Source organism: Ovis canadensis, chromosome 7, assembly GCF_042477335.2.
Source record: "Ovis canadensis isolate MfBH-ARS-UI-01 breed Bighorn chromosome 7, ARS-UI_OviCan_v2, whole genome shotgun sequence".
NCBI classification, from domain to species: Eukaryota; Metazoa; Chordata; class Mammalia; order Artiodactyla; family Bovidae; genus Ovis; species Ovis canadensis.
Window position 1 is genome coordinate 21,052,102 of NC_091251.1, and position 26,988 is coordinate 21,079,089.

A 26,988-nucleotide genomic window follows, 5' to 3' on the forward strand; every position below is an offset into this window, starting at 1 on the left:
TAAGGGAAGAAAGAGTTGTTCAGCCATGTCCAACTGTTTGTGACCTCATGGACTTTAGCTTGGCAGGCTCCTCAGTCCATGGAATTCTCCAGGCAAGAATACTGGAATGGGTTGCCATTCTCTTCTGCAGGGAATCTTCCTGATTCAGGGATCAAACTCGGGTTTCCTGCATTGCAGGCAGACTCTCTACTGTCTGAGTTACCAGGGAAGCCACCAGGGAAGTACTAAGAAATAGATATGTACATGTGTGGATATATATGTATGTTGTGTGTGTAAAATGATTGTCAGGCTAGAATTGAGTCTCTTATAGCTAAATATATCTGCATTTTCTTGACCTCCACTTATGGTTACATGATTTTTTAGTAGAACTAGCACAATCCTTTGTACATATATAGAATGATATAAGTCAGTCTTCAGCTATAAAAAGAAGAAATGAATAGGAAGAATTCTTTGAATTCAGGCAAAGGCCCAATTTAGTAGATAAACTTTATAATCTTCCTTGAAAATACAGGAAGGTGGTTTTGTTTCCTGTTGAGGGAACTTTTTGTCTTAGCTGCACAGAAAAACACTGAAGCATCTGTGCAGTTTGAAAGCCAGGTTACGTCTCTGCTGGTGCGTTTCCAGTTTCTGATCATGTTGATGGAGAGATTCCTGGATGCTGGACTGTGAGCACGTCCTGCCTAAAATGAGAGGAGATGCATTCCTAGCAGATATGCGTTGTTCATTGTCAGCGGTCCAGGACGCTGGGTTTTGAGCTGGACTGGACCTTAGCATGCTTCTTTGGACCTCGGCCTCACCAGTCCCCGGATCCCCCTTAGTCCTCTTAAGCAGAAAGAGGTCCAGGTCCCTTTGGCCACACCTGTTCCTTCTTTGGAGGAATGAGAGAGAAGAGATCAGTGGTAGGAAGGGACTCAAAACACAGAAACCAGTCTCAAAAGAAGCTGAGTGAGCATGAGCTCCAGCTCAGTTATAACATGTTTCCTCTTGCCTAAGCCCCACCCCTTAGAATGTAGCCCAACAGACACCCAGACACCTTGAGGGGGTGGAAGAGGCTGAAGGAAAGTGAGGGGTGTGCAGCAGCTCCCTGGAGATGAGCACACACCTCTGAGATGCTGTCCATTTTTTTTCATGAGGTGCTCCTGGTATTTCTGCTGAGAATTCAGTAGAAGGCTCCTAAGCAGGAGATAAGCGTAGTTTCATGTGACCAATCCGTGGTAGGGACAGGGGCTTCCCAGGTGGCGCTAGTGGTAAAGAACCTGCCTGCCAGTGCAGGAGATGGAAGCGATGTGGTTTTGATCCCTGGGTCGAGAAGATCCCTGGAGGAGGGCATGGCAACCCACTCCAGTATTCTTACCAGGAGAATTCCATGGACAGAGGAGCCTAGGGGGCTACAGTCCATGTGGCCACAATGTCGGACACAACTGAAGCAGCATAGCATGCACGCACAGGAAGTAATCTGCTGTCCACAGTGAGTTCAGGCCTCTCTTCAAGGGAGTTCATTCAAATACCATTTATGCACAAGGGGACCTGTACTTCCCAGAAAGACAGCAGCTGGCCATTGTCTTGAGTCTTCTTCTCACATGGAGTGAGGTCTCAAGGAACAGACCTCACAAGGAAGGTACATTTTTAGAGGAAGGTGAGGACATTTAGTCACAAGGGTGAAGCAGTATGAGCTGGCTGTCCCTGGGGGAGCGCTGGTGCAAACACATGAAAATGGAGAGGAGCAGAAAAGCCAGGAGCTAGAAAGAAAGAAATATAAGCTGCTTCACAGATTCCTCAGGAGCAGCCTTGAGCTTTCACTTCTCAGGGCGGATGGTTCCCTTGTGAGGGATCTCGAAATAAGGAGAGGCCAGAGCATGGAGATGGATCGAAACAGACACGCTTATTTGTATGAAGGTTCCAGTATGTGGCCCTTTCTCAAGAATTCATCAGACTCATAACCCTTGACCAGCGGTCTAAACCCGAGCCTAAGCTGTAGCATAGCACAGTTTCCAGGAGGATTCTTGGACTTCAGAATTCTTCTGTATCTTAACCCTGGTAAGTTCCTAGGGAATAAACAAATGATAGACAGGTGGTCATGGTACGACAGACATCATTATAGTGAGAGTTACTGCAGCGATCGTTTCTCAGCCCTAGTTGATGGCTCAGCTGCTTAAAGTATTTGCACAAAAATAACCGTCCAACCAAAAAATTGGAGTGGTTCTTCATACAATGTTTAAAAGACCTTCACCTGCACCTGTGTATCCAGCTGCCAGCAATCCTTCTTTTAAGATCAACTTTCTGAACTATCTGTTATTTTAAAAGAAAAACAGGTCCAACTTAATTAGCTCCCCAAGTACAAACTGATAACTAGAGAATTGTCGGACTGCCAGTTTTCTTGCAGAGTGGAATTTCAATCAGAAAACATGGAATTTAAGTGGAATTTGCCAGTTTTTGAAGTGGAACATTGGCAGATCTGACCTACTGGAGAATTGCCTGGGAATTTCTTTTAGATGTGTGTGTGGGGTGTTTTTTTTTTTGTTTGTCCTTTTGGTTTTTTTTTTTTTATTTTTTTTTTTTTTTAGTAAAACAAAGATTGTCCTGATCCATAAGAGCATCTTCCTTTGCTGTCTTCCACGTGTTTTCAGACTCCTTCTTTGGACGGATGTTTGATTTTTCTTCCGTTTTCCCTGTGAAGAAGTCCCACAGTCGGTCAGTCACCAGAACGAGGCCACATTGCTGGGTCTGATGTGGCACTTTCTCTCTGCAGGTCAATCCGGGCCACAAACCCCTCGGAGCACGCAGTGATCCTCGCCGTGGTCTCACAAACGTAAGCTCACCCCCCAGCCCCCCGCGGTTCCTCTGAAACCTTCTCTGACGTAACACGTTCTCCGAGCTAGCGAAGCTGGGGGAAAGTCTTTGGCCTGACACCAGCAACTTTCGATCTCACTTGCGATTTTCCTTTTTTTGCAAGTTTCTAGAAATAAGTAGGCCTTTCTCTTTATCCTCTCTGATTTCTGTTAGCACCTCAAAAAAAGAATGGTTACTCACTGTATGCTAGAAATGGGTGGAAAATCTCAGGAGGAGGAGGTCTGAAGAGAATGTTGTTCCAGCTTACCTTCTTTCTTTGCAGAAAAGAGATAGTGAAATGCTTGTTTTTTCGCTTAAGTAAAAATAAATTATACCATGAGAACTGGCACCAAAGCCCCCTGCCAGAAAAGGAATGTGCAGTCTCTGTTAGGACTGTTATGTGGCTAGAAGCAGGACCAAAGGATGAATGCCCGTGCTGGAAGGGAAAAAGGGTGCTTGAGCTGTAGGTCGGAGACTGTGGAATGAGAAACCCCTGTGCTGCGTGTAGGACGTGGCCCACACTTCGAACGAGAGGCCAGGAAGGAGAAAAGCTGCATGTACAGCTAGCATGACAAGAGCTTTGCCGGAACCAAAATGTGTTGTAGCCACTTCGTGGCCATCACTAGCTTTGGAGAGCATAAGGCCTTAATCTGAGCCCGGGACTGACTGGACTTGGCCCTGTTCTGAGAGTTGGCACAGATGCTGCCCTAGAAGAGCTCACAGGCCAGCAGCTCAGAGTATCAGCCTCCCTCAGACAGGCCCCACCCAGGGGGAGATTTAAAATATCCATTCCAAGGCCATATTGGGACAGTAAGAAATCCTGGCTTCCAAGTCTTGTCCTAACCAAAGACTCCTCCTGACCTGCGACTCCTTGAGTGTCTTGTTAGGAGCTGTGTCTCTTCGCTTTGACACCTACCACAGGGTCTGAGCCAAGGGACATAAAGAAACTGTCCCACTGGGCTCAGCATCTCGCCATCCTAGTGGTGACTGGATCTTAAGGGAAAGAGTGAGGGGACTAGCCTTCTTCAGCCTCCTTGCTTATATTTTATCTTCTGGGGACTGGGAACTCTTAACAGGGTCTTAGAGCCTTGACATGGATACCAGACCACACAGCATTTGCCCAAGCCTGGCTGATTCCATGGGCCCCAAAACAAAACATTTGTTTTTTTCCTGCTCATATAGCAAAAATGTGTACTTGTCCTTGATAAGTAGTGGTTTGTTGTGTCTCGTTATGAGTTTTCACTTTTTTCCCTGTTTTTAAAAATATTTCATTTATAGAGGAAGTTATAATGCTTCCCAGGTGGCAGGTAGTGGTAAAGAACCCACCTGCCAATGCAGGAGACATAAGAAACGTGGGTTTAATCCCTGGGTCAGGAAGATTCCCCAAATGGCAACCGACTACAGTATTCTTAGCTGGGATATCCCATGGACAGAGGAGCCTGGCAGGTTATAGTCCATGGGGTCACAAAGAGTCGTACACGACTGAAGGGACTCGGCACGCACGGTAATAAAATTAATGCTGCTTGTGCCAGCTGGCATATGAAGTAGGACATGATTCATACCTTTGGAGCCCGTTTTGTGCCCCTACTTATTTATTGACCAGAGAGAGTAGAACCTTGAGCTCCCAAAGAGGGAGGCAGAAGAGCTTTTACCTGTCAGGTGGGATTCAGCCACAGGTGACGAGGCAGATATGCCCTGGGATTTCTGGGCAGGCAGAGCTGTCTGCTACTCCGGCCAATCCCTAGTGTCCCGTTTTTCGTCCCCATTTCTACGGCGCATGCGCCATGTTACTTGCGGGCTGTCTTGGGGGCACCGTCTCTTATAAAGATGGCAGCAGAGCTTCAGCACGACTTCACGATCAGCTGACCCCATCCCCACCTTGTACTTAAACTGCAGCTCTGAGACCTGGAGGCAGGCTCAATGCAGGAAGCCGCCCGTGAAACGAGAGCCAGTGAGTTTTGTCTCCTTCCCTCGAACTTTGGCTCTCCTGATGGCTGTCCTCTCCTGTTGGCTCTGGGGCGCTGCAGCCTCTGATGCCAGTTGTCCTCCTGAGAGTTGGACCCAGCTAGGTCTAGGGTGGGGGCGTCATGCTTCCAGAATGTCCGGGGGTGTCAGAGGGCACAGTGCTCTGCGGGGCGAGCGTTGCACATACGTCGTCCCTCGACACACTGCCCCTGTACACTTGCTCCAGCTCTGAGGGAGCCTCTGGTGCATACCTGCGCTACAGTTCTCACCCGCTGCTGGAGTTCCCGCTACCGTCTCTGCTCTTTTTGCGTCCAAAGGCAGATGTGGGAGTCTGGCTTCCTGCAAGACAGGTGCCCGCTGCAGGCGTGTGCTGGCCAGGAAGCCACTCTTGGAGCCAGCTTGCTGCTTCCTCCTTGCTGTCTCTGCATGTCAGTGTGAGGAGCCCTGGTTGTATCTGTTGAGTGATCACGTTTTCTGCTCTGTGGCAGATCCGGCAACTATGAAGAGGCCTCTGTGCTCCCCCTTCTGCACGCGGGCTTCAACAGGGTACGTAAAGGATGACCTGGCACCTCCCACAGGTGCGGCTGTGCGTCTTGTCACAGACATTCGGCCCCAGGACTGGGAGGGAAAACTGTTCTCGTGGGGGATGACAAGTGTCTGCTGGCCAGGCTTTTTCCCCTTTTCTCTCATAACTTCATTTATCTTAGCAACGGATATGTAATAGCTAAAAATCTGTCTTACTATATCAGGTCAAAATTCCATAGTCCCAAAGTAACCCCACTTAAACCAGTTAGCATATGAGTATGTGATTATCAGTAGTCCCTAGATCGGCGCACAGGGTTCCATGGTCTTCAGGGCCCAGCCAGAGCTTACACCTCAGACACAGGCCCTTGATTCCAACAGCATCTGAGAAACTCCTCGTTGAGACCATACTTGTCAGCAAAGAAGAATTCTGAGTGATGGCTCCATGAGTAACCCTGATATTCAATTTGAAGATGAAGACTGCTTACTCAAGGAAACTTAACAAGCTCCAGGGGCTTACTAGTAGCTCAGGGTAGGGGCAGTCTGAAGGCTTGATTGGAGGTGAGGCCTTGTGCATACAAATGGAAGCCCACATGATGGAATCAGTTTGAGAGAGAAGAAAAAGGGGTGGAGAAAGAGCATCAAAATATGGCTGCTTAAAGGGAATATATTTCATAAGATTAAGGTATTACAGATCCTTACAGAGAAATTGTGGAGGACCTCACCTTATACACAACTTGATTTTTTTAAATAACAAGCATCAAGCATCTATTTCTTCTATTAGAAAATAAAAGATTACCCTTTGGGAAAAAAATAGAGTGGAGATCCACAGCTGACTTAGGCAGCTTGTGAGCTGCTGCTTTAAACCAAAAACAGCAGCAAAGAAAAATTCTGTGACAGCTACATGAATAACACTGATGCTCAACTAGAAGATTAAGATTGATGAAGGAGACTTACCACCAAACTAGGTAACTAGGTTTACCTGGCGTCTTGGAGTCCCGTGATCGGGGTAATCTGAATCTCAGCGTGTGATGCATCCTTTTCCTGCAAAAATAGGAGACCGCCAGAGCCTTGTGAATTATGAGAAGTCCTTTGGGTGCTTTAAGCAACTGGTGTTTCACCCTCTTAGGTTCCAAAAAAGAATCCCTCCAAAAAAGAATCCCCCCGTTGTCAATCCCAGAGAAGCAGAAATTGCCCATGGGATGCCATTCTTTTGGGCTTCAGTGTGCTTCCGTGGGGGAGTAACAGTGCTGTGTAAAACATCGAAGAGGGTGCCACGGTTCACACGTGACAGGGTCGAGCAGTTCTGGTCAGCCCCGTGTCTCACCCCTGACACCTGCCTCCTGTCCGTCATCACACCTTCGAAAGCTGGCACTCACTTCTGGACGCTCTTCTTGTGTGCCGCTCCATCTAAATGAGACAGTGCTTCTGAGCGTCCGAATGGAGAGTTGCACAACGTAAGATGTTGTGGAGACGTCTTTACTTACTCATTTTCTGAGAATTGATGGGTATTCATAAATCTGCTGTGGAACGTTGACCACCTCTGCACCCCAGCCCACCTCTGCCCTTCACATCTGAGGCAGGCGCTCTCAGAATATGAGCATGGAGGTCCTCTCCATTGCCTGGGAGCAGGTTGGGGAAGGCACAACACACCATGGGTACAGCGATGAGCCCCAATTGCCATGTGTGCTGTTGAGTGTCCCTTTGGAATTCATCTTCTTTTTAAAGGTTTATTTATTTATTTTTATATTATTATTATTATTATTATTTACTTTACAATATTGTATTGGTTTTGCCATACATCAACATGAATCCGCCACAGGTGTACACGTGTTCCCAATCCTGAACCGCCCTCCCACCTCCTCCCTCCCAATCAGCTCTTAGTTCACTGATCCTGCTTCCAACCAACTGGTGTGGAGACTGGTGGTGTCTGGAGTGGTGCCTGTTGTCTGGAGGGCTGAGGTTGCCCGTCTACTCAGAAAAGCTCAGGAGAAACACCTGTCCACTTTGGGTGCAATGCTACTGAGTAAATTTAGGAGGGATGATACAGGTGTTCCTTTTCATTCTTTTTGTGACCTGTCTGTGCTGCCCTGGAAGGTTTCACTTCTCTGTCTGGATACAGCACGACTTTCTGCAGGCCGCCATGGAGCATGAAGCTCTTTGTGAAAGCATGAAAGACGGTAGCCGTCGGGGCCACCTGGTATTCTTCAGTCCTGGGCCTGATGAAGGCCATTTGCCAGCCAGGTCAGGGTGCCCCCAAGTAGTTGGGGCTCTTTCCCAGAGAAGCACACCACACCTTCCAGGTTTTCCCTCCCGAGCTACCATGGCGCAGAGTCGGCTGAGGCTGCTCCCCAGGTGGCTGCTCTCCTTTTTTGGGCAAAATCTTGTCTCTGGCAACTTTCTACCCAAGCACCCTTCCAAACATGCCAGCTGTTCTTCTTGCCTTCCGTGAAGTTGTTTCCCACCTCTGAGTCATCTTGCTTATGTTAAATCATCTGCTGAAACTCGGCTCTGTGTTACTAGCTAATTGGCCAGTGCTTCAGTCGATGGGTCTTGAATGGGGACCCGGGAACACAGGGCACCATCAAGTGCCCCGCAGCAGCTCTGCTTGAAGCCCTGTAGCTCTGTGTGAGCGAGTGACCGGCTGCATGGCTCTTGGTCTACTCTGAGCCTCTTAGAAAGAGCATCTCAGCAGAGGGCCATTGCAGCTGGTGCTTGTATCAACCTTTGTGTACCACTTTTTCTACTTGGAATGATGTTGACATGACATCATTCCAAGTGGAATCATTCCAAGGGACATCATTATGAGTTCATTCAGCAGGTGTTCAGGGAGCACGGGCTCTGTGTGAGGCAGTGTGCTTGGTGTGTCAAGGATACAGTGATCAGACAGTTCCTCCCTGAGGAGGTATCTTATGGAGGAAGAAGTGGGGAATTAAGACTTATTATTTGTCAGACTCCATTCTAGGTGATTGACCTGATCCTCATCTGCAGATGAGAGGTTTGGTATTTTCTGTTTTTGTGGAAGAGGAAACATACTCAAAATGACTAGCTTGCAGAGCTCATACTCAAAACAAGTCAAGATGCAAATCTATGGTGCTAAACTGCCAACTCCTTGCCTGGTCCATCAAAGTCATATTTCCCAAACTGTTTCAAGGAATGCTAGTGGCCCAGAGCTCTTACAAGGTGTCCATGGCAAAAGGCTGCTGTGGTCAAGTAAGTGTGAAAAATCAGTGAAGACTCTGCTTCTCCTCCTCCTGTCCTGAGAACGTACACTGCCTGTTGGCAGAGTCATACCTGAGCATGTGGAGAAATACTGTGCTAAAGACACATGCCTACATTTCTGGAAGCAGGGCCCAGGAATCTGCATTTTAACCAAACACCCACGTTATTCTCAGTGTGTTGAAGTGTGAGGAGCACTGTTCTTGGTTCACTCAGTTTATTTCAGATTTTTGCATTAACTAACTATAGTCTTAAAATCCCCCAAAGATTTTCCTACTGCATTTAGTCTATAAAACACTCACTGAGTGTCACTTACATGCAAACAAAGCACTCCAGTGTTTAGAAACTGTCACCCACCGGAAGGCTGACCTTTACCACACTGAAAGTTCTTAGGAGACCTAAAGGAAAATAAGAATCATGAAAAATTACTCCTTGGCTATGAAAGTGAAAATATAACATCATTTTATATTTTATATGTATAAGCATATGTATATGCTTATACATATAAAATGTATCCATATACACAGAGATATGATAAAAGTCTAAGGTAAACCAAAATAATGATATCTCTAGCCTTATGATATTATCAGTGATTTGGAGATTTTTCTACATTTTATATACTTTAAAATTAACGTTATTAAAAAGAAATGTAACTGTTTATCTCATCCTTTTCAAGAACTTATTCTATTATGATCTTTTTTTGTGCTTTATGAAGCATCATCTGACACTTCACAGAGCTTGGATACAGACTGACACGTAATCTCCAGCTGCCCAGAAGCTCAACCAAAACTTCACCAAGTTTGACTTTGCTTTGCAAATAGAAAGCATTTCCCTCCATGTGTCTTCATGGTTCCCCTTCTGTTCTTAGCCCTTCCCAGCTTCTTCCTGGGATAGTGGGACCAGAGCCACAGGGAGAGTCGGGGGGCTTTGCCGGTGATCCCCAGAGAGGTGCCGTCCATGCTAGATGTGTGGAAGTGTGTGTGTGTGCGCACACACGCACATGTGTGTGAAAGAGACAGACACAGGAGAGGGAGCAGTGTGAGGCCCTCAAGTGAGGAAAGAAGCAAAGATCTTCCCTTCCGTCCAGGAGACATCACTCACGATGCACACGGTGAAGGCGTCCAGGCTCAGGTTTCAGAAAACTTCGCTTCGTGCAGCAGCAGCCCAGATGCTTCAGTGATTAGCTAAGGCTGGGGAGGTGTTCTAACCCTTGCGTGTTTATTTTCCTGTGAATGTTCATAGTGAACTTTTCCCCATCTTTGTCATAGTTAACTGTACAATATTATCTGCTTTCTTGTATACATTTAAACAGGCATTTCAAACACCCTGACAGCTGTTATATTTCATCTCATCTCACTTACTAGTTGTCTTATATTACAAAGTTACCTGAGGTTGGAGAAACAAGCCTTTTTTAACTGTTTAAGAAGTAATTGTATTTGTCTTATGTCTTATCTTTGCTTTTTCCCCCAGAGATTTATGGAGAACAGCAGCATAATTGCTTGCTACAATGAACTGATTCAAATAGAACATGGGGAAGTTCTCTCACAGTTCAAATTAAGGTATGTGGCAAAATAGGATGAACACGAGGTTCACCGTTCTGTGGCCAAGCTTGTCTATCCTCAGGCTGAGGGTCACAGTAGAACCCCAGAGATTCTGAAGCTATTGAACAAGTGATGGTAGCTGCTAAAAGAGAGAGTCTAAACTGGGAGCCCTTTGGTATAATGAAATAAATTAGAAGCGTTTCTTCTTTTGACAGTATTTTCCACTATTTACAGCAGTTTTAAAATTATACCCTAGGAAAAGTACTGTTTAACTTCTGTACAATTATATGGAGATTAAGAATAGCCTTTGAGGATTAGTACTTAGTACTTGCAACATTTATAAATTCTTACTTGGATTGGTATAGATGCACCCAGGGGTATCTTTCATGCTAACTACGGTAATTGTTACCTATTTGTGATAGCAGTTGCCTGAGGCCTGCTTGTGGCCTCAGTATGCATGAGGTATCTCCAAGAGCGTTTTTGGGTCTCTGTGTGCATATCTGGTGCTCGTAGCTTCTCTGTGGTGCTCACTTCTGAGATAAATGGATTCTCTCGCTGTCTGGGTGCCAGGATGCTCTGCTTCTGGGGCTTCTTGAAACAGCTGAGTTCTAGCCCATGCCTGCTTTTGCTCAGGCTCTGCTCTGGCACACTCTCAGGACCCTGATTTCCTCAACCTGTCCCTATAAGCAGAGCAGGGCAAAGAAGAGGCTCAGGGCAGCTTGCAGCCCCTGGGAGGCAAGTCTCAAGGGGCTGCAGGCTACAGGATGCCAGAAGGGCCTCCGGCAGACTGAGGGGTCACCTGGCTTTCAGTGTGTGTGTGCAATGCTAAGTTGCTTCAGTCATGTCCAACTCTGTGCAGCCATATGGACTGTAGCCTGCCAGGCTTTCAGACTCAGCAAAAAATAATTAAGATAGCATCTCTTTGAAATGGCTCTATTTCTTACCTTGATTACTGAATTTGCTTTCAAAGAGAACAAAACCCTTTCTAAACTTAACTTTTCTGGACCATCCTCTGTCCCTTGAAAGAAAAATGGATGGGCATGAACCCACAGAGACCTCTTCTGTGGTTCACCCTGCTCAGGGAAGTCAACTATTTGCTGGCTGCTGCTGCTGCTAAGTCGCTTCAGTCATGTCCGACGCTGTGCCACCCCAGAGACGGCAGCCCACCAGGCTCCCCTGTCCCTGGGATTCTCCAGGCAAGAACACTGGAGTGGGTTGCCATTTCCTTCTTCAGTGCATGAAAGTGAAAAGTGAAAGTGAAGTCAAGTCGCTCAGTCGTGTCCGACTCTTAGTGACCCCCATGCTTCTCTGTCCATGGGATTTTCCAGGCAAGATTACTGGAGTGGGTTGCCATTTGATGGCTAGAGTGGGGGTAAACAGTCCCTTTTGCTCTTCTTAGAGTGGGGGTAAACAGTCCCTTTTGCAGTCTTAAACAATTGAGAATCTCAACCCAGTGGGAGTTCTTTGGTAAGGAAAGTAAATCCCTTGGTTTCTTTGTATCCATATATTTATTAGCGTCAGGGAACTTCATAGAATTTCTTAGGGAAACCACATTGCCTTTACTACAGCAATTTATTTTTAATTGTACTTTAATTGTTTTTATTCCTGGGGGTCTCTTCTGTTTTTATGGAGAGTGAAAAAGACTTTGTACTTTTATTTTAGATGTTTTCACAATAAATAGGATTAGGAAAAGAGAGATTTCATTTTGGTTTAATTCTTCAACAGTTGTATGGTCTACCACAAAAGTGAACTGCAGACGCCTTACTGCTTTGATCAGTAATTCCCTCATTTTATTTTAAATGACTGGCTGAGTTTTCCTAGGCAGCAGGAAGTATGATGGCATGCTGGGGGCCAGCGTGAGGAATCCCACCCGTGACAGGGTCATGCGGAAGGAAGCCTGACAAAATGCAAGGACATGATCAGACTTCAGGGGTTCCCCCTGGAATTTCCTAAGCATCCACCCCGCAAGACCAGAGTCTGCCTGCTTTACTGTGTTATGCTTTCCACCTACTCTTCTGTGATTAACAGGGGGCTGTCCCCCTACCACCTTTTTCTGGAAAAAAAATTAATTTAGAGCTTTGAGATAATAAATCTCCTGGGCATAATACGAGTGTTTCAATCCAAAAACCCCTCTGATGGCTTTCTAGCCTGCCTGCAGGACTCGTACAGCTGCGCATGTGATTGTTTACAGTCTCCTAACCTCGAGAGGCACAGGAAGCTTAAAACATCCTAGGAATGCAGGGGCTTCCGAGGTGTCAAGATCATTAGAATAAAACTGATTAAGCATTTCATTGTTGAGCCAATACTTGCTGCCAAATTTTCATATCCTTTATTTTTAGATATAGTTGGTATATAGAAAAACAAGTAGGAGACCTGGTATTAGCAACATTAGATCTTTGAGTTAAGTACCTTCTTTGTTATAACCCACTGCACCTTTGTTCTATAGAGATGTAACTTTAGTGCTTTAAGGAGATGCAGATTAAAGAAAAACACTTCAGGGGAAACGAAATTAACATTCATTAAGGAAGAGAGCCAAAAAGTGTTAGCAAGTCTCTTGGCCAGAAGATAATGTAAATCACGTGAGACCTTTTGTATACAAAAAGGTATATAGAAAGAGTCTGGGCTGTTAACGCTACATAATTTTGTATTACCCATTGATCTCTATGTACAATCAAAAAAGTATAAAAGGCCTTTCTAGACAATAGAGGCGGGGCTGGTTATTGGAAGGACTGGTTTCCCCCGTGTCTCCTCTTTACTCTAATTTCAGGCTGAATTCCCATCTGGGGCGTGGAGGCTCACCATGTCTACTTACTTGTCCTGGCTTCTAAGATCCGTAAGAGAGAGAGAGCAAGGTGGGGCTCTCTCCGATATTCAAACGGGCGCTGCTGGCCTAACGTAGATGGTGCAGGCTCCTTGTCTGGAACTTCATTGGTTTTCCACATAGACCAAGTTAATCAGCCTCTTTTCTCCACTTAATTTTCCTACTACACTATTTCTTCCTAATCTAATCTTATATTTCTATATTAATAAATAAATAAGTTTTCCTCGCCAACACTGTCCCCACTTCGAATTCCCTGGATCCACCGGGGCTGGACCCCGGCAGTGGCACAGGTCAGAGGTCAGAAGGTACCTTGTCAAGGGGGAGTGGGGTGAAGGCAGGTCTGGCAATTTGAAATAAACATCCGCAGGCAGCACTGGAGCTAAAAAGGAAAGGGCTTTAGGTTATCGTGCTGATGAAATCTGCTCAGAGCCAGGGGACTGAGAACTTCTCAAGGACTCACAGATTCAGACCTCGGCAAGATTCTAAGCACCTAGCACTGTGCAAGTCCCTTAACTTCTCACCCGTCAGTGGCTGGAGCTGGTTTGCAGAGTTGGGCTCATTGTAAAGGTCGTAGTGAAATGCCTTGGATTCTTAGTCCAAATCTGCGTCATGCTGGTGAATGGGCCTGGCCCAGCAGCTGCAGTCCCAGGAAGGTGGGTTTACTCAGAACCCTAACCCTCTCATCTTCTGCACCAGCTTCAGCTTGGCTGATAGGAAACCTCCCTTCCCAGCCACAAGCAACCTGCTTGGGAGCAGCCTCTGTAGGGGGGAAGGGAGGCAAGTTCTCTGCAAGAGAAGACAGAGGCGGAAGGACTAAGTGGTCAGGTCCTTCTGATGCTGTTTGGCTGGTTGTACCTCAACTATCTTCAGCTCCCTTCTTGTATTTTGGAGAAGTAGTGGTGGGGTGTGTGGTTTGATTCTCCCTAGGCCTAGTGGATGGGAGAGACAGTGACCCTCCATGGTCTCTCCAGCTCCTTAGGGTACTTCAGGACATCTAAACCATCTACCTGCACCCCAGGGGCTGACAGGCAGCTCTGTGACTTGCTGTTGATAGGGGAAATAAGGCTCTGTGTTATACAATGCCAGAATAATTATAGTCTAATTATATAATACTTTTCCCTGCAATTCCACCCCCAGCTGCAGCTAAATATGTGACTTACTAGCATTCAGCAAGGACACGCTGTACTGCATGGATAATACTGGATGTTAAAGGCAGATACTTCTGTCCAGTCTTCTTGGATGGTGACCATATTTACTTAACCAAGAAAAGAGATCATGTAATCAAACATAAGATACCTAATCTAGAAATTCCATTATATGAGAATAACTTTTAAAGATAGAACAGAATCATACTTCTGTGTACATGTGGTGGATTGCTTTATTGAACAGAAGAATTCATGAAAGGGGAAATGGCTAGGGAGACAAGGGAGAACTGATGACTGTTTATCACTTACGTTCTTGTGCTTTTTTATCATGAAAAGAACTGTGTTAACCAAAATATCAGTAGGATTAGGGTATTTATTGGGAGTTTAAGGTGATGTGCGTACTAAATCGCTTCAGTCATGTCCAACCCTATGGACTGTGAGTTTACACTAATGAAGGATGAGCTATTGTTTCGTCATTAGGCAATCTGATACCCATTATCTAAGGCTTACACCTGGATCAGTTTATTTTACTCCAAGTCTTAAGACAATAGCAGTCCTCCATTTTAGAAAGAATCAATTCCTGATGCACAAACCTCGGTATTCTGTAGAACACTACACCTCTCATTACCAACCGATGTTTTTAGAGCACTTTATCCTCACGTGGGCTCTGCGTGACAGTCGTGTGTTACAGGAGTGGAAACCAAGCTGTGACGGCTTAAGGTAACCAGCCTGTGCTACATCGCTGCCCAGGAGCGGTGCTGGCTGGTGGCACGTCCATGACTTCCTCCCTGCCACTTCCACACTCCTGCTGGGATGTGAGTTTGTGTCCAGAACCGTCGCCCTTCACGCCACCACCTTGCACAATCCATCCTACCCTGGTTCTACAGCCTCGGTGTGTGTGTCTCAGAGGGGTGTGCATGTTTTGTTGGAGTAGATTCTAGAGTCCCTTTGTTAGGAACACAAGAGATCGTGTAACAACCCAACCGGCCCAGCTCAGCTGACAGAGGAAACACCGAGAGCCGGAGAGACTCTTGGCATGGTCGCGGGTGCATGATATGTAGGCGCCAGTGCTGGAGCAGAAGGCAGGCCCCTGTGTTAAGTCAGACGCACTCTGCACACCATCGTGGCACCGTGTTCCCTGTAGACTTTCCACCTATTGTTCAGTCGCTCAGTCGTGTAAGACTCTTTGTGACCCCATGGACTGCAGCACGCCAGGCTTCCCTGTCCTTCACCACCTCCCAGAGTTTGCTCAAACTCATGTCCGATGAGTCAGTGATACCACCCAACCATCTCATCCTCTGTTGTCCCCTTCTCCTCCTGCCTTCAATCTTTCCCAGCATCAGGGTCTTTTCTCATGAGTCGGCTCTTTGCCTCAGGTGGCCAAAGTATTGGAGCGTCAGCATCAGTCCTTCCAATGAATATTCAGGGTTGATTTCCTTTAGGACTGACTTGTTTGATCTCCTTGCAGTCCAAGGGACTCTCAAGAGTCTCCTCCAACATCACAGTTTGAAAGCATCAGTTCTTTAGCACTCAGCCTTCTTTATGTTCCATCCATAGTCTCACGTCCATACACGACTACTGGAATAATCATAGCTTTGATATATGGGCCTTTGCAGACAAAGTAACGCCTCTCCTTTTTAATACACTGTCTAGGTTTATCATAGCTTTGTGGTATTTACCTGCTTCGCGTGGATCTTCATGACAACTAAGATAATGAAGGAGAAATGGTTATATTACCAGCACTTCTTGGCTTTTCACAACAATATTCTGTTTCTCTGGAACTTTTTCTAATTTTTCAACTTCTCAACCTGAAGACTACAAAAATACATTCGCATTGCTGTGTTATATGGCTTGTAAGAACAGAAAAATTAAGCTAAATTTCTTCTACGTGAAGAATATTAATAATTAACGGAGGAAATTTAATTCTCAAACTCTAGGAACATGATTCAAAGTAATTACTTCATTTTGCTACAGGTTTATTTAAACAGAACCATCAGCCAAATTGATTTAAAGCCTAGATTTACACATGGCAGTCCCATACCATTCGTCCCCGGGGACAGTAATCTGCTGGTCCTGCCAGTATACTTTCACTTTAACTATTGATAAAGATCTGCTTTGTTCCATGGGGCATGATACTCCCGGAGAGTGAGTATCACTCTCGCTTTGTAGTGAACATCTGATAGATGTATTTTGGCAGCTGGAGCTAAGATCTTGTACGAAAGCAGCCTCTTGAATTGACAGAAACAGTCACACTTGGAGGTAGCTGTTTACATACTTAATTGAGCCACACAGGTACTTTAAGAAAATACTTGGGTGTGAGGGGAATGTATCATCCGATCAGACGTGTTAGCACTTCCTTATCCAGCTCCCAAAGCTAAGGAACTAGCCCACATAGACTTGCTTTTCCATGTGGGACTGCTGGAGACCGGGCTTGCTTTCCTGTGGTGCTGGGCTGGGTACTGGACCCAAAGCCCTGAGCACACTCGCGATGAGACCAGCTCTTACTTGCTTCTTCCTGAGACGTGGTGCAGTAATGACTTTGGTAACAATTTTAAAGTCCTCCTTGATTCTTTTTCCCATTTTAAATGATCATGTTTACAAATACAGCATTGCTAACAGGACAGTATACAGCTCATATTAGGTAAGCTGTAGCAACTTACTTTGTTTTTGGTTTTAATTGAAGTATAGCTGCTGTACCATATGTTACAATATGTGCTGTGCTTAGTTGCTCAGTCATGTCCAACTCTTTGTGACCCCATGGACTGTAGCCCACTGGGCTCCTCTGTCCATGGGATTCTCCAGGCCATGTCCTCCTCCAGGGGATCCTCCCAACCCAGGGGTCAAACCCAGGTCTCCCACGTTGCAGATTCTTTACCGTCTGAGCCACCAGGGAAGCCCAAGAATACTGGAGTGGGTAGCCTCTCCTTTCTCCAGGAGATCTTCCTGACCCAGGAATCAAACTGGGGTCTCCTGCATTACAGGTGGATTCTTTACCAACTGAGCTACCAGGGAAGCCCCTATGTTACAATATAGTGATTCATAATTTTGAAAGGTTATGCTCCATTTATAGTTATAATAAAATATTATACTGTATATCCCTATAGCTTATTTTATACCTAATAGTTTCTATTTCTTTCTCCCCTCTCCCCAGTGGAAACCACTAGTTTGTACTCCATATCTGTGAAATTGCTTTTTGTTATATTCACTGGTTTGTTGGTTTTTTTAGATTCCACATATAAGTGATATCATATAGTATTTGTCTTTTTCTGACTTACCTCACTTAGCATAATGCCCACCAAGTCCATCCATGTTGCTGCAGATGGCAAAAGTTTGTTCTTTCCGTGGCTGAGTAATATTCCATTGTATATCTACACCACATCTTTATCCATTCATCTGTCAATGGGTACTTACGTTGCTTCCATATCTTGGTTATTGTGAATAATGCTGTTACGAATATTGGGGCATATGTATGTTTTTGAATTAGTGTGTTTGTTTTTTATGGATGTATACCTAGGAGTGGAATTGCTGGGTCATATAATGGTTCTATGTCATATGGTAGTTCTGTTTCCAGTTTTTTGAGAAACGTAGTTAGGAGCAATTTGAATAAGAAAACGCCTTACGCTGTTGGGCATCTTGGTTGAGTGGGGTTTATGTTCCCCTCCGCTCACCTCCATCATGATTACTTACTGTACCTACCCTCCCACACTGGCGTCTTCATCTCTGCAGTGACAGGAACACCACCCATCAGTGGACTGAAATCCTTCATTTTCCATGCAGGTTGCCTTGCTACTATTGAAAGCAGTTCTTGGTCTGATGTTCCAGATACACTCATGAGAAAGTATAGGTTAGGATTAACTTTTCTTCTCACCAACAGCCTTTGAAAGCTTTAGAGAACAAAGAATTATTTTGAGATCTTGCAAATAATATTAAGTACTATGTCTTGAAATCTTATATTGTCCCAAGTACTTTGAGACATAGCTCACATAAACTATCTATGTTGAGTCTTACAACAAAATTTAACGAATCTGCCGGCAATGTAGGAGACCCAAGTTCGAGCCCTGGGTTGGGAAGATCCCCTGGAGGAGAGCATGGCAACCCACTCCAGTATTCTTGCCCAGAGAATTCCATGAACAGAGAAGCCCAGGGGGCTACAGTCCCTGGGGTCACAAAGAATCAGACATGACTGGTCAACTAACACTTCACTTCATTTTGTAGATGAGGAAACTGGGACACAGCAAAGAGAAAATATTGCCCAGGGCCCCATAACTGGCAAGATACTGAACCAAGTTTTACCCAGTTTTTTTTTCTACTCTCTGCCTTGTAAACAGTTCAAAGTAAAATGGCAAAGTTAGATGCTTTATGAGAGAAAAAAGAATAATGTTTTAAGAGTTTATGAGAAGAAACATCTGTCTAGTAAATTAACATTTTTGTGGGGGTAATGTGTAAGAAAGCCTTCACTGGACTTGTTTTAACAGCCAGCATGAATAAGAAAGCTCTGGAAACTAGGCACATCCTTCCTGAGTTAGATGGTAAGTAGCTTATTGTATCTGGAGTTGCTCTAGGTTGTAAGGTAGCTAGAATGTTACGTGAGAAATTGAAGTGATTTTAAATATTCCAGATATACAAGGAGGGTCATCAAGAATAGTGCCTACCTGGAGACCTGTAAAATGAACCAGGCAAGAGGAATTCTGCCCTCTTTGCCTTTCATCAGACAGCGGGTATAGTTGAAAGCAAAGTACCATAACGGCTTCTTAACTAAGGTCATCAAAGTAAGAAAAGAAAAAGAAATGTTTCTGTGTCTGTTGCAAAAGGCCAGAATACCTCAGATCCAATATGGGTTTAATTAGGTTTTCCAAGCTGATGGGGATGGGCTTCTCAGTGATGTTGCTGTGAATGGAACAGCAGAGTGTCATCGACGTAGAACACGGGCGCCTCTGAGGCCGGCTTCTGCGTGTCTCTTCCCTTGTGTCAGTATGAAGGTCTCATCCAGCACACACAGAGGTCATGCCATGACCCATGACCAGTGGCTGGATAGATCTCTTCTCTTTGTGTGATATACGTAGAAGTATCTGCTATTGTTTGTTTATTTCATTTGAAAGGCTAGGTTTCTTTTTTTTCCCCTCCAAAACAGAATATCGAAAGGTACTTGGTTTTAATGAATCTCAGGAACTGTCTGCTTTGATAAGGCAACAGATGAAATGCTCATGGTTTTCTCGCAGGACTAACGTGAATCTTCTGCAACTTTCAGGGCCTGTAATTCAGTGTTTACAGCATTAGACCACTGTCACGAAGCCATAGAGATCACAAGCGATGACCACGTGATCCAGGTATGGGAGCACTTTTTTTCTTTAGACATCAAAAGAGAGCCTTTCAAGTCTGAGCCACCCTTCTCTGAGCACTTTGCTGTGATCCTCACATTTCAGCACATTTTCTTTGGAGAAACGAACATCAAAGTATGCAAAGAAAACTGATACTCTTCGGCTGAGAATTAGATACTCAGTGGGAATAAAAATTAGATCAGATCAGAACCTGCGATTTCTCTGACAGAGATGGGGTAAATTCTTTAGACTTTGCGGAAAGACATTGTTTATACCAAAGTATGTCAGAACCGTAAATATTTATAAATGCCTTGGGAACAGAATATTATCAGTGGTCCTCATTGATTTGCCTGCAGTTGGTATTCCAGTTATAAAGCATTCTTATATAATAGACGGGCTTCCCGGGTGGCACTAGTGGTAAAGAATCTGCCTGCAATGCAGGATACTGGGGTTCGATCCCTGGGCTGGGAAGATCCCCTGGAGGGCACAGCAACCCACTCCAGTATTCTCATCTGGAGCATTCCATGGACAGAGGAGCCTGGTGGGCTACAGTCCATAGGGTCCCAAAGAGTCAGACACAACTCAAGTGACTTGGCGTGTATGCTTAGATAATATTAAAGTCGTCTTCCTGAGAAAATGAGATTGGCAGACAAATGTGTGTGGAAATAAAGTTGTCTTATTATTTTTGGAAGGTAGGAAATCCCGTGGACAGAAGAGTCTGGCAAGCTATAATAAATCCATGGGATCACAAAGAGTCAGACGCTATAGGGCAACTAACCCTATAAGAAATTTACACTTAGAAAATATTCTGCAACGTAGACTCTGCACTGATGGGCACTGGCCTGCCGCCCTTGGTCTGCATCGTGGCACTGAGTGTGAGAGCCTCGCTGCCCTTGGTAGAGTCAAAGACTGTGTCCAGCACACCGCCCACGACAGCCTCTCATGTGCTCTCCTGTGAAACAGCCCGCTGCCCACACAGACACCCCACTCCCACCTGGGGTCGGTGATAGCAGTCACCCACTGTGTGTGGGCCCGGTCACCCATTCGCTCAGGAAGTTATCTCGTTTCCCTTCAGGAACCCCATGAAAGAGACATACAGTAACACAGATGGGGAAATCAAGGCCCAGGAAGGCCAAGGAATTCCTCCAAGGAAAACCCCAGTAATAAATACTGAAACCAAAACATCCACCCATGGCTTTCTAGCTCCGGAGCCTTCCCACCTGGTTCCCTGTTTGGCTGCGTTTTTGGACTTTGTTTTGCTGGCTGTCCCATGACGCGGGTCTAAAGGCTTCCTCATGATGCTGCCTGTCACTGGCCCACCTGCCCGCGGATCTGCCCTGAACTAGAGAAATCAGACATGTTTCTGTTATAGACCGGGCACAGATCCACTTCCACCTGGACTCGAACAGTCAGTTCTGTTCATGAAACACATTTGTTTTGCACCTCCCTCTCTTTTTCTTTCTTTACAAGAGAAAAGCAGAAGTTTCTTCATATATACTTGCATACCAAGGAGATATCCAGGGGAAAAGGAGTGAACTCACACCTCCAGCTTTTACAGGGAAGCCAGGGCATGGTTTTACTGATGAGGAGAAGGGGCTTTCTGCTCTCTACCAGCTGTAGTGTTGCAGGCAGTCCTTTCACAGACGGATGAGTCCTTCCTTCTCCAGCTAGCTCCTGATGGTCAGGAAACCTGCATCTCTGGGAGAGGTGATAGGCCGATGGTGTCACAAGCTGTGAATCACTGGCAGCCTTTACCTGAAAGAGGAAGGAGCAGGGGCTGGGTATGGTGGGTGCCTGGTTAGGGAAATCCTTGTATTAAAAGGGAAACTGTACTGATTGCAGAGTTTCCCTTGGGGCACCCTCTCAGGCCCCTTTACAAGCCTGCCAGCATCCTAAACATAACACTCAAGCACAAGGAGGAAGTTGAAGGGAGGACATTATATATAAGGGGGAAATTTAAAAGGCCTTTGTGCCATAGATTTTAAAAGGTGTCATCATGAGTGAGTTACATCATATATGTTCTTTTTCAGTACCAGAGTCCTTTTCGGGGTAGTTCCGCTTCTCAGGGCATGTGTCTCTTAGAGAGGTGGCAGAAGCACTTGACATTCATAAATATTCTCTCTCTCTCCCTTTCCATCCGTTGAAACTGTTTGCTTCAGAACACTGAAGTGGTGCTTACCATGTGCCAGACGCAGTACTTAGCATTTTCCACAAGCTCGTTTATCTCTTAAAACAATTCTGTGAAGCAGGTACTACTGTCCGAGCCATTTTACAGATGAGGAAACTGAGGTCCAGAGAGGATCAGTAAGCTGCCCGTGGTGCTGGTGATGAACAAGAGCCAGGGTGTGAACTTGAGTGCCTTGGCTCCACAGTCCATGTCCTGGAGCACCTGTTGCATTGTGAGGTCGCCTGGCACGAATGGAGGCCTATGACTCCTACCTGTATTTACAGCCTAGTAGCCAAAGCAGGGTAAACACATAGGGAAATATGAGCATTTGGCCCACAAATAAGGAGAACAATACATTATCAAGTATTATCCATTCCTCAGCTATTTACTGAATGGTCCTGAATATCCAAAGACAAATCTGAAGTAACCTTTGCCCTTGAGGATTTTCATGTCTAGTCGGGGAGAGAGAAAGAAAAGAATTTAGGTCCAGTGTAATAAGGCATCAGAAGCCTGCACAGGATAGGGTGGGAGTCGTCAGAGAGGCACAGGCTCCGACTGGGTAGGGGCTTAAGGACAGCTTGCTGGGGGCGGGTGGAATTTGGAGTTGACATGACCAGGAGGTGGGGAAGGGCCTCTAGGCAGAGAGCAGGTGGGCAGAGTCTCACAGGTTGGGAGACAAGCACAGGCCACCTAGCTGCAGGCAGGGCTGGGCCGGGGGACTGTGAGCCTGACCTGATGAGCAGGGGTCCTGCTGCCCGCCCAGGGAGGGCGGCAACCACCGCAGGAAAGTGATAGAAGGTCAGTGAAGACAGTGTCACTGCCCCTTCCTCTTCGGTGACCCCTGGAAGTCCCGAGAGCCACCTGCCAGCCCCTCCTCCCAGGGCGGACGGTGCTAGTAGAAGCCGGCTTCCCCAGGGAGCAGCTCCCCACGTGCCCCTGCATCACCGTGTTCCCCGCTACTGCCATCCCCGTGGAGGGCAAAAGTGATTCCATGTGCAAGCAGCACGTGGATGCTAGTTATGCCCAAAGAAATCCGTGACCCAGATGCAGTGTGCCGACATCCTCCCCACAGTCCTGTTGCTCGTCCCCTCCACTCAGCTGCTCATCTGGTGATTCTGTTCTTTGAGAAGACATGGGAGGCTGTGGACAGGAGCTGGGAGGCAGCCAAGGTGATAGCTCTAAATTCCAGGGCCCTGGACAGAATTTTGGAAAGAAGCTTCTGAGTCTGCCCATCCCAACATGTGCTCGGTGGGGACGATGCCTCAGGCCTGCGCTGTGCCCAGCTGCGAAAGGACTCCCTCCTGCCCAAGGTTTTTAGCTGAATTTATGCTTCAGTTAGACCAGAAGTGGCCCCAAGGCATAGCATTGGTTAATAGACAGTGGCAATTATCTATTGATATTATCTAGACATGAGAGATCCAATTGCTTCCTTGCAGAAATGTGACTGATAGAAGGCGTGACCTGTTGAGTGGAGTTCTAGTTAGTGTTTTTTTTTAAGACTTTTTTCTGATGTGGACCATTTTCAAATCTTTATTGGATTTGTCACGATATTGCTTCTGTTTCATGTTTTGGTTTTGTGGCGGTAAGGCATGTGGGATCGAACCCACATCCCCTGCATTGGAAGGTCAAGTCTTAACCACTGGGTCAACAGGGACGTCCCTCTAGTTAATTTTTATGGGTTCTTTTTTTTTTCTGCGTTTTTCCTTATTTCATGGGCAGTGGGGGATGAATAAGGCCCATTGCAAGCTGGCACTAGTAGATAAAGGTTTCTTGCTGTTTTTACTGCTGAAGAATTTCTTCCAGGTTCCAGAGGGCCCGGGGTGCTGGGATGGCAGAGTGAGCGCATTGCTGGTCAGGAGGGAGCCTGCCCACTGGGGCTCGGGGACTCGTCCAGACCCATATCAGAGAACGCTGGCCCAGGGCACGTTTTCTGTGCCCTGACAAGTGTTCTGCGGGCACACAGCATCCTGTCCTGACCATACCCACTTCCCATTCACAGTATGTCAACCCAGCCTTCGAAAGGATGATGGGCTACCACAAAGGTGAACTGCTGGGGAAAGAACTCGCCGAGCTGCCCAAAAGTGACAAAAACCGGGCGGACCTGCTCGACACCATTAACACCTGCATCAAGAAGGGCAAGGTGGGTGAAACCAGACCCGTCCACAGACTGCGCCCGACTAATATGTCATCTCTCTCACACGGGCTTCCTTAATGATATTGCAGTTAAGTGAAAAATCTCTTAGTTTGTAAGATGAGTTAAAATCTGAGTTAATTTTGGATAGCAGGCAAATCTGGTGCTTATCACAATGACGTAGAATCTGAAAATTTTGTACAAGGAAACTTCTTCCTTCGTGTGATTATGTCTCACCTGTGATGGCTGGAAATTCATACCTATCTCCAAGCAGGGTTCCTCCCAGGGTTTAGTTTATCCAGTGTTTGAAGGACTAGGCTTTAGTATCGGTATTTACATGTTTCATAGGCCCACTTTTCAAGCATTTTTTTTTCTATTCTTTTTACTCATCACAGTTGAGTAGAGACATACAGCTCCCTCGTCCCTACCTTGGCGTCTGTCCGGCAGCCTCCTCTGCATCCCAGCAGATGAAGGCAGTGGTGTGGATGCAGTGGGCATTTACGATAAGCCCTTCCTTCCAGACCGCCGCCCTTGGATCTGGAACTGCCTGGGCATTTTCTTGGAAGCATTCAGATGCTTTCTCTGATGTGAAGGAGTTCGATAGCTTTGCATTTATTCACTGGGGGACCATTTTATGGGAATACAATAAGTTTGGATTATATATGATGGCCAGAATTAATAGAAGAATATTAGGGGCGAGAGACCAAAAAGGAAGCAGGAATACCGCTGGAAGAGAGCCGCCACCCCTGGTGGCCCCGGCCTGCATACCAGTTGGCCTTCCCATGTGAGTATTTGGGTGAGAAGAGGCGGCAGAGCATCTCACGTCCTGATTCAGCCACTTCCTCCCAGAAGCAGTGGAGGTGCCACAGGCTCCCCCTGGAGGCCGCCAGGCTCTTCGTCCTGCCCATTTCCCCAGGGTCTGGATGCGGGAGGAACCTCATACTCCCATTTGTCTCATCCATGGAACCTCCCAGGAGCCAGACTAAGCCCAGAGAAGGCTTGGCTGGAGGCCCCAGAGGATAGTAGCAGGGGAGCTGAGACAGATTTATAACCACATTTTCTACTTCCTCATGTGGGCAGATTAGTTCGCGTCACTGAGCCTCCAGTGGACAGATCTGCAGCTGAAGGGTGATGAATACCAGGCTCTCAGGTTGTCACAAAGACCTCAAGAGAGACCTTAAAGAACTCCTTGACCTGGTGCCACCACACCCGTGGGGCTGAGAGCCCAGAGCCTGGAAGGGGCAGCCTGGCGGTGGCTGGGCTCGATGCTTGTGGGCCTTGTGCCCTTGAGTCTAAGCCTTGTGTAGCCAGCACCACGGCGGGCGCAGCTGGCAAGCAGTGTCCTGTGGGGTGTAGGGAAAGTGCGTGGGCATGTCACTGCTGGACGTGATGAGACCCTCTGCAGGAGCCGCTGAGCACCTGCACGGAAGGTCTTGAGAGCTCTCTTTGTCCGTGTAGGAGTGGCAGGGGGTCTGCTACGCGAGACGGAAATCCGGGGACAGCATCCAGCAGCACGTGAAGATCACGCCGGTGATCGGCCAAGGAGGGTGAGCGCCAGCTCCTAGCCTCTGCTGTGTGAGGGGCCCCTGTGGGCATCGGGTTTGTATATGGGAAATGCAAGTGGGTTCAACCCACCAATACAACAGCATTGGGTGTGTGCGTCACGCGTGCCGAGGCCGCCTCCATGCAGCCACTGAACAAATCGCCCCTCTTCTCCTGCCTGCGGGCCATCTGAAGCCTCAGCCCAACTGTCCACCTCCGCCTGGTTGTCTGTGGTTGTCCCCACGCCCCAAGGGGCCAATTTCTAGACCTTCCCTTGTCATCACTGCAGCTACAGAACTTCAAGGCTCCCTGCCTCAGTCCCGCCTGGGAGCCGAGCTCCTCTCCTTGGGGTACCGGCTCTGTGATGTTTCTCTCCAGGCCTCGGGGCTCGTTCACAAGGGGAGGGAGCACGAGGGTCAAGCTTAGGAGAGAAAGGTGTCTGACCAGAGGCTGAGGCAGCTGGTCCCATGTAACCTCAGCTTACCAGAGGAGCCTATTCATTTGCAGAGAAACAAAGAAAATATGCAATTTCTTTCCCTTCTCCCAGTTGTTTTGTGAGAAGGTTTATGGAGCCAAACAGGACCCCTAACAGTACCCCACCGAGGAGGCTTTGTAAAGGAGCCTAGAGTCAACCAACCAGCCTCTTAGTACAGGTGTACAAGGTACACACGCTGTTGAGTGACGTTTTGGAAAAAGAGCAGTTATGGTGTGAATAACCAGGAAGGAGAGCCCTGTCTGTGACTTACTGTGTGTATGTTAGTCACTCAGTCATGCCCGACTCTTCACAACCACATGGACTGAAGCCCATCAGACTCCTCTGTCCAAGGAACTCTCTAGACCAGAATACTGGAGTGGGTTGCCGTTTCCTCCTCCAGGGGATCCTCCTGACCCAGGGATGGACCCCAGCTTCCAGCATTGCGGGCAGATTCTTTACCGTCTGAGCCACTGGGGAAGGTTGGAAGGGATTCTGTAGCCAGCAAAGTGTCTCTAGGGTGCTTCCCCTCCGATTTCACTTATTGGGTAGTTTTGAAACTGTTCCTGCTCAGTTCAGAGGCCACTGTCCCATGTTTCCTGCCACTCTGCTTCCCTCCAGGTGGCGGAGGCACCGGCTTGCCCTGAGCGCGGGTCACAAGCTGGCAGAGAAAGGCCCCCGAGGGCCCCCACCCCCACCGCAGGCCTCCGCGGGGCGTTCCCAGCAGCAGTCAGAACTCAGGGCCACGCCGGCCATCGGTCACTGTTTGCGACTTCATCCGGGGACTGTGTTTTCAACCTAAGATGCACTTGTGTGTTGTGTGTGACCAGAATTATTAGCTTACAAAGCAGAGGAGACCATGTTACTGTTTGGTGATTTCTGTCAGGATGAGTTTTTCTGATCTTTCTGATTTTACGGGTAAGAACGAGAAATTCTGTTGTCCAGAGGCAGTGTTCTTTCCACCCCCCGCCACCAATATTTCCCCCTAGTGAACTATCAGAAGACAGTCTCATTGGGTAGGGACATTTCACCTCTTCCTATTTACTGAAGCTCAATGCAGAATAATCAGCATATTCGATTCTCTCTTCCGAGTCCTCCAGAGAAAACTGAACCAAAGAGAGGCAGAATCAGAGAAGAGGTTCCTTACTGTGAAACCTAACGTGGCCAGTGAAATTCTAGCTGCTCTCGAGAAGAGTCTGCCTGGAGCTGATCTTTGTGTAGCACTAAGGCACCTGCTCTCTTTTCCGTCTCCTTGTGGTGATGACCAAGACCACAGGCTGTCTTGGGATTCTGTCCGTGACCTTAAAATAAGAGGA

At 46.8% G+C, this 26,988-nt stretch overlaps 1 protein-coding gene across 4 annotated transcripts in view; it reads left to right on the forward strand.

Moving 5' to 3' along the window:
• Positions 1-26,988, forward strand: part of PDE8B (phosphodiesterase 8B) — a 258,748-nt gene that overhangs the window by 163,450 nt on the left and 68,310 nt on the right. For all 4 annotated transcript variants that reach the window (XM_069595361.1, XM_069595360.1, XM_069595359.1 and 1 more), the window contains exons 4-9: positions 2,750-2,809; positions 5,283-5,340; positions 10,006-10,094; positions 19,291-19,369; positions 23,527-23,667; positions 25,117-25,205. In XM_069595361.1, coding sequence (XP_069451462.1) covers positions 2,750-2,809; positions 5,283-5,340; positions 10,006-10,094; positions 19,291-19,369; positions 23,527-23,667; positions 25,117-25,205 — 516 coding nt within the window. The remainder of the gene's footprint in view (positions 1-2,749; positions 2,810-5,282; positions 5,341-10,005; positions 10,095-19,290; positions 19,370-23,526; positions 23,668-25,116; positions 25,206-26,988) is intronic.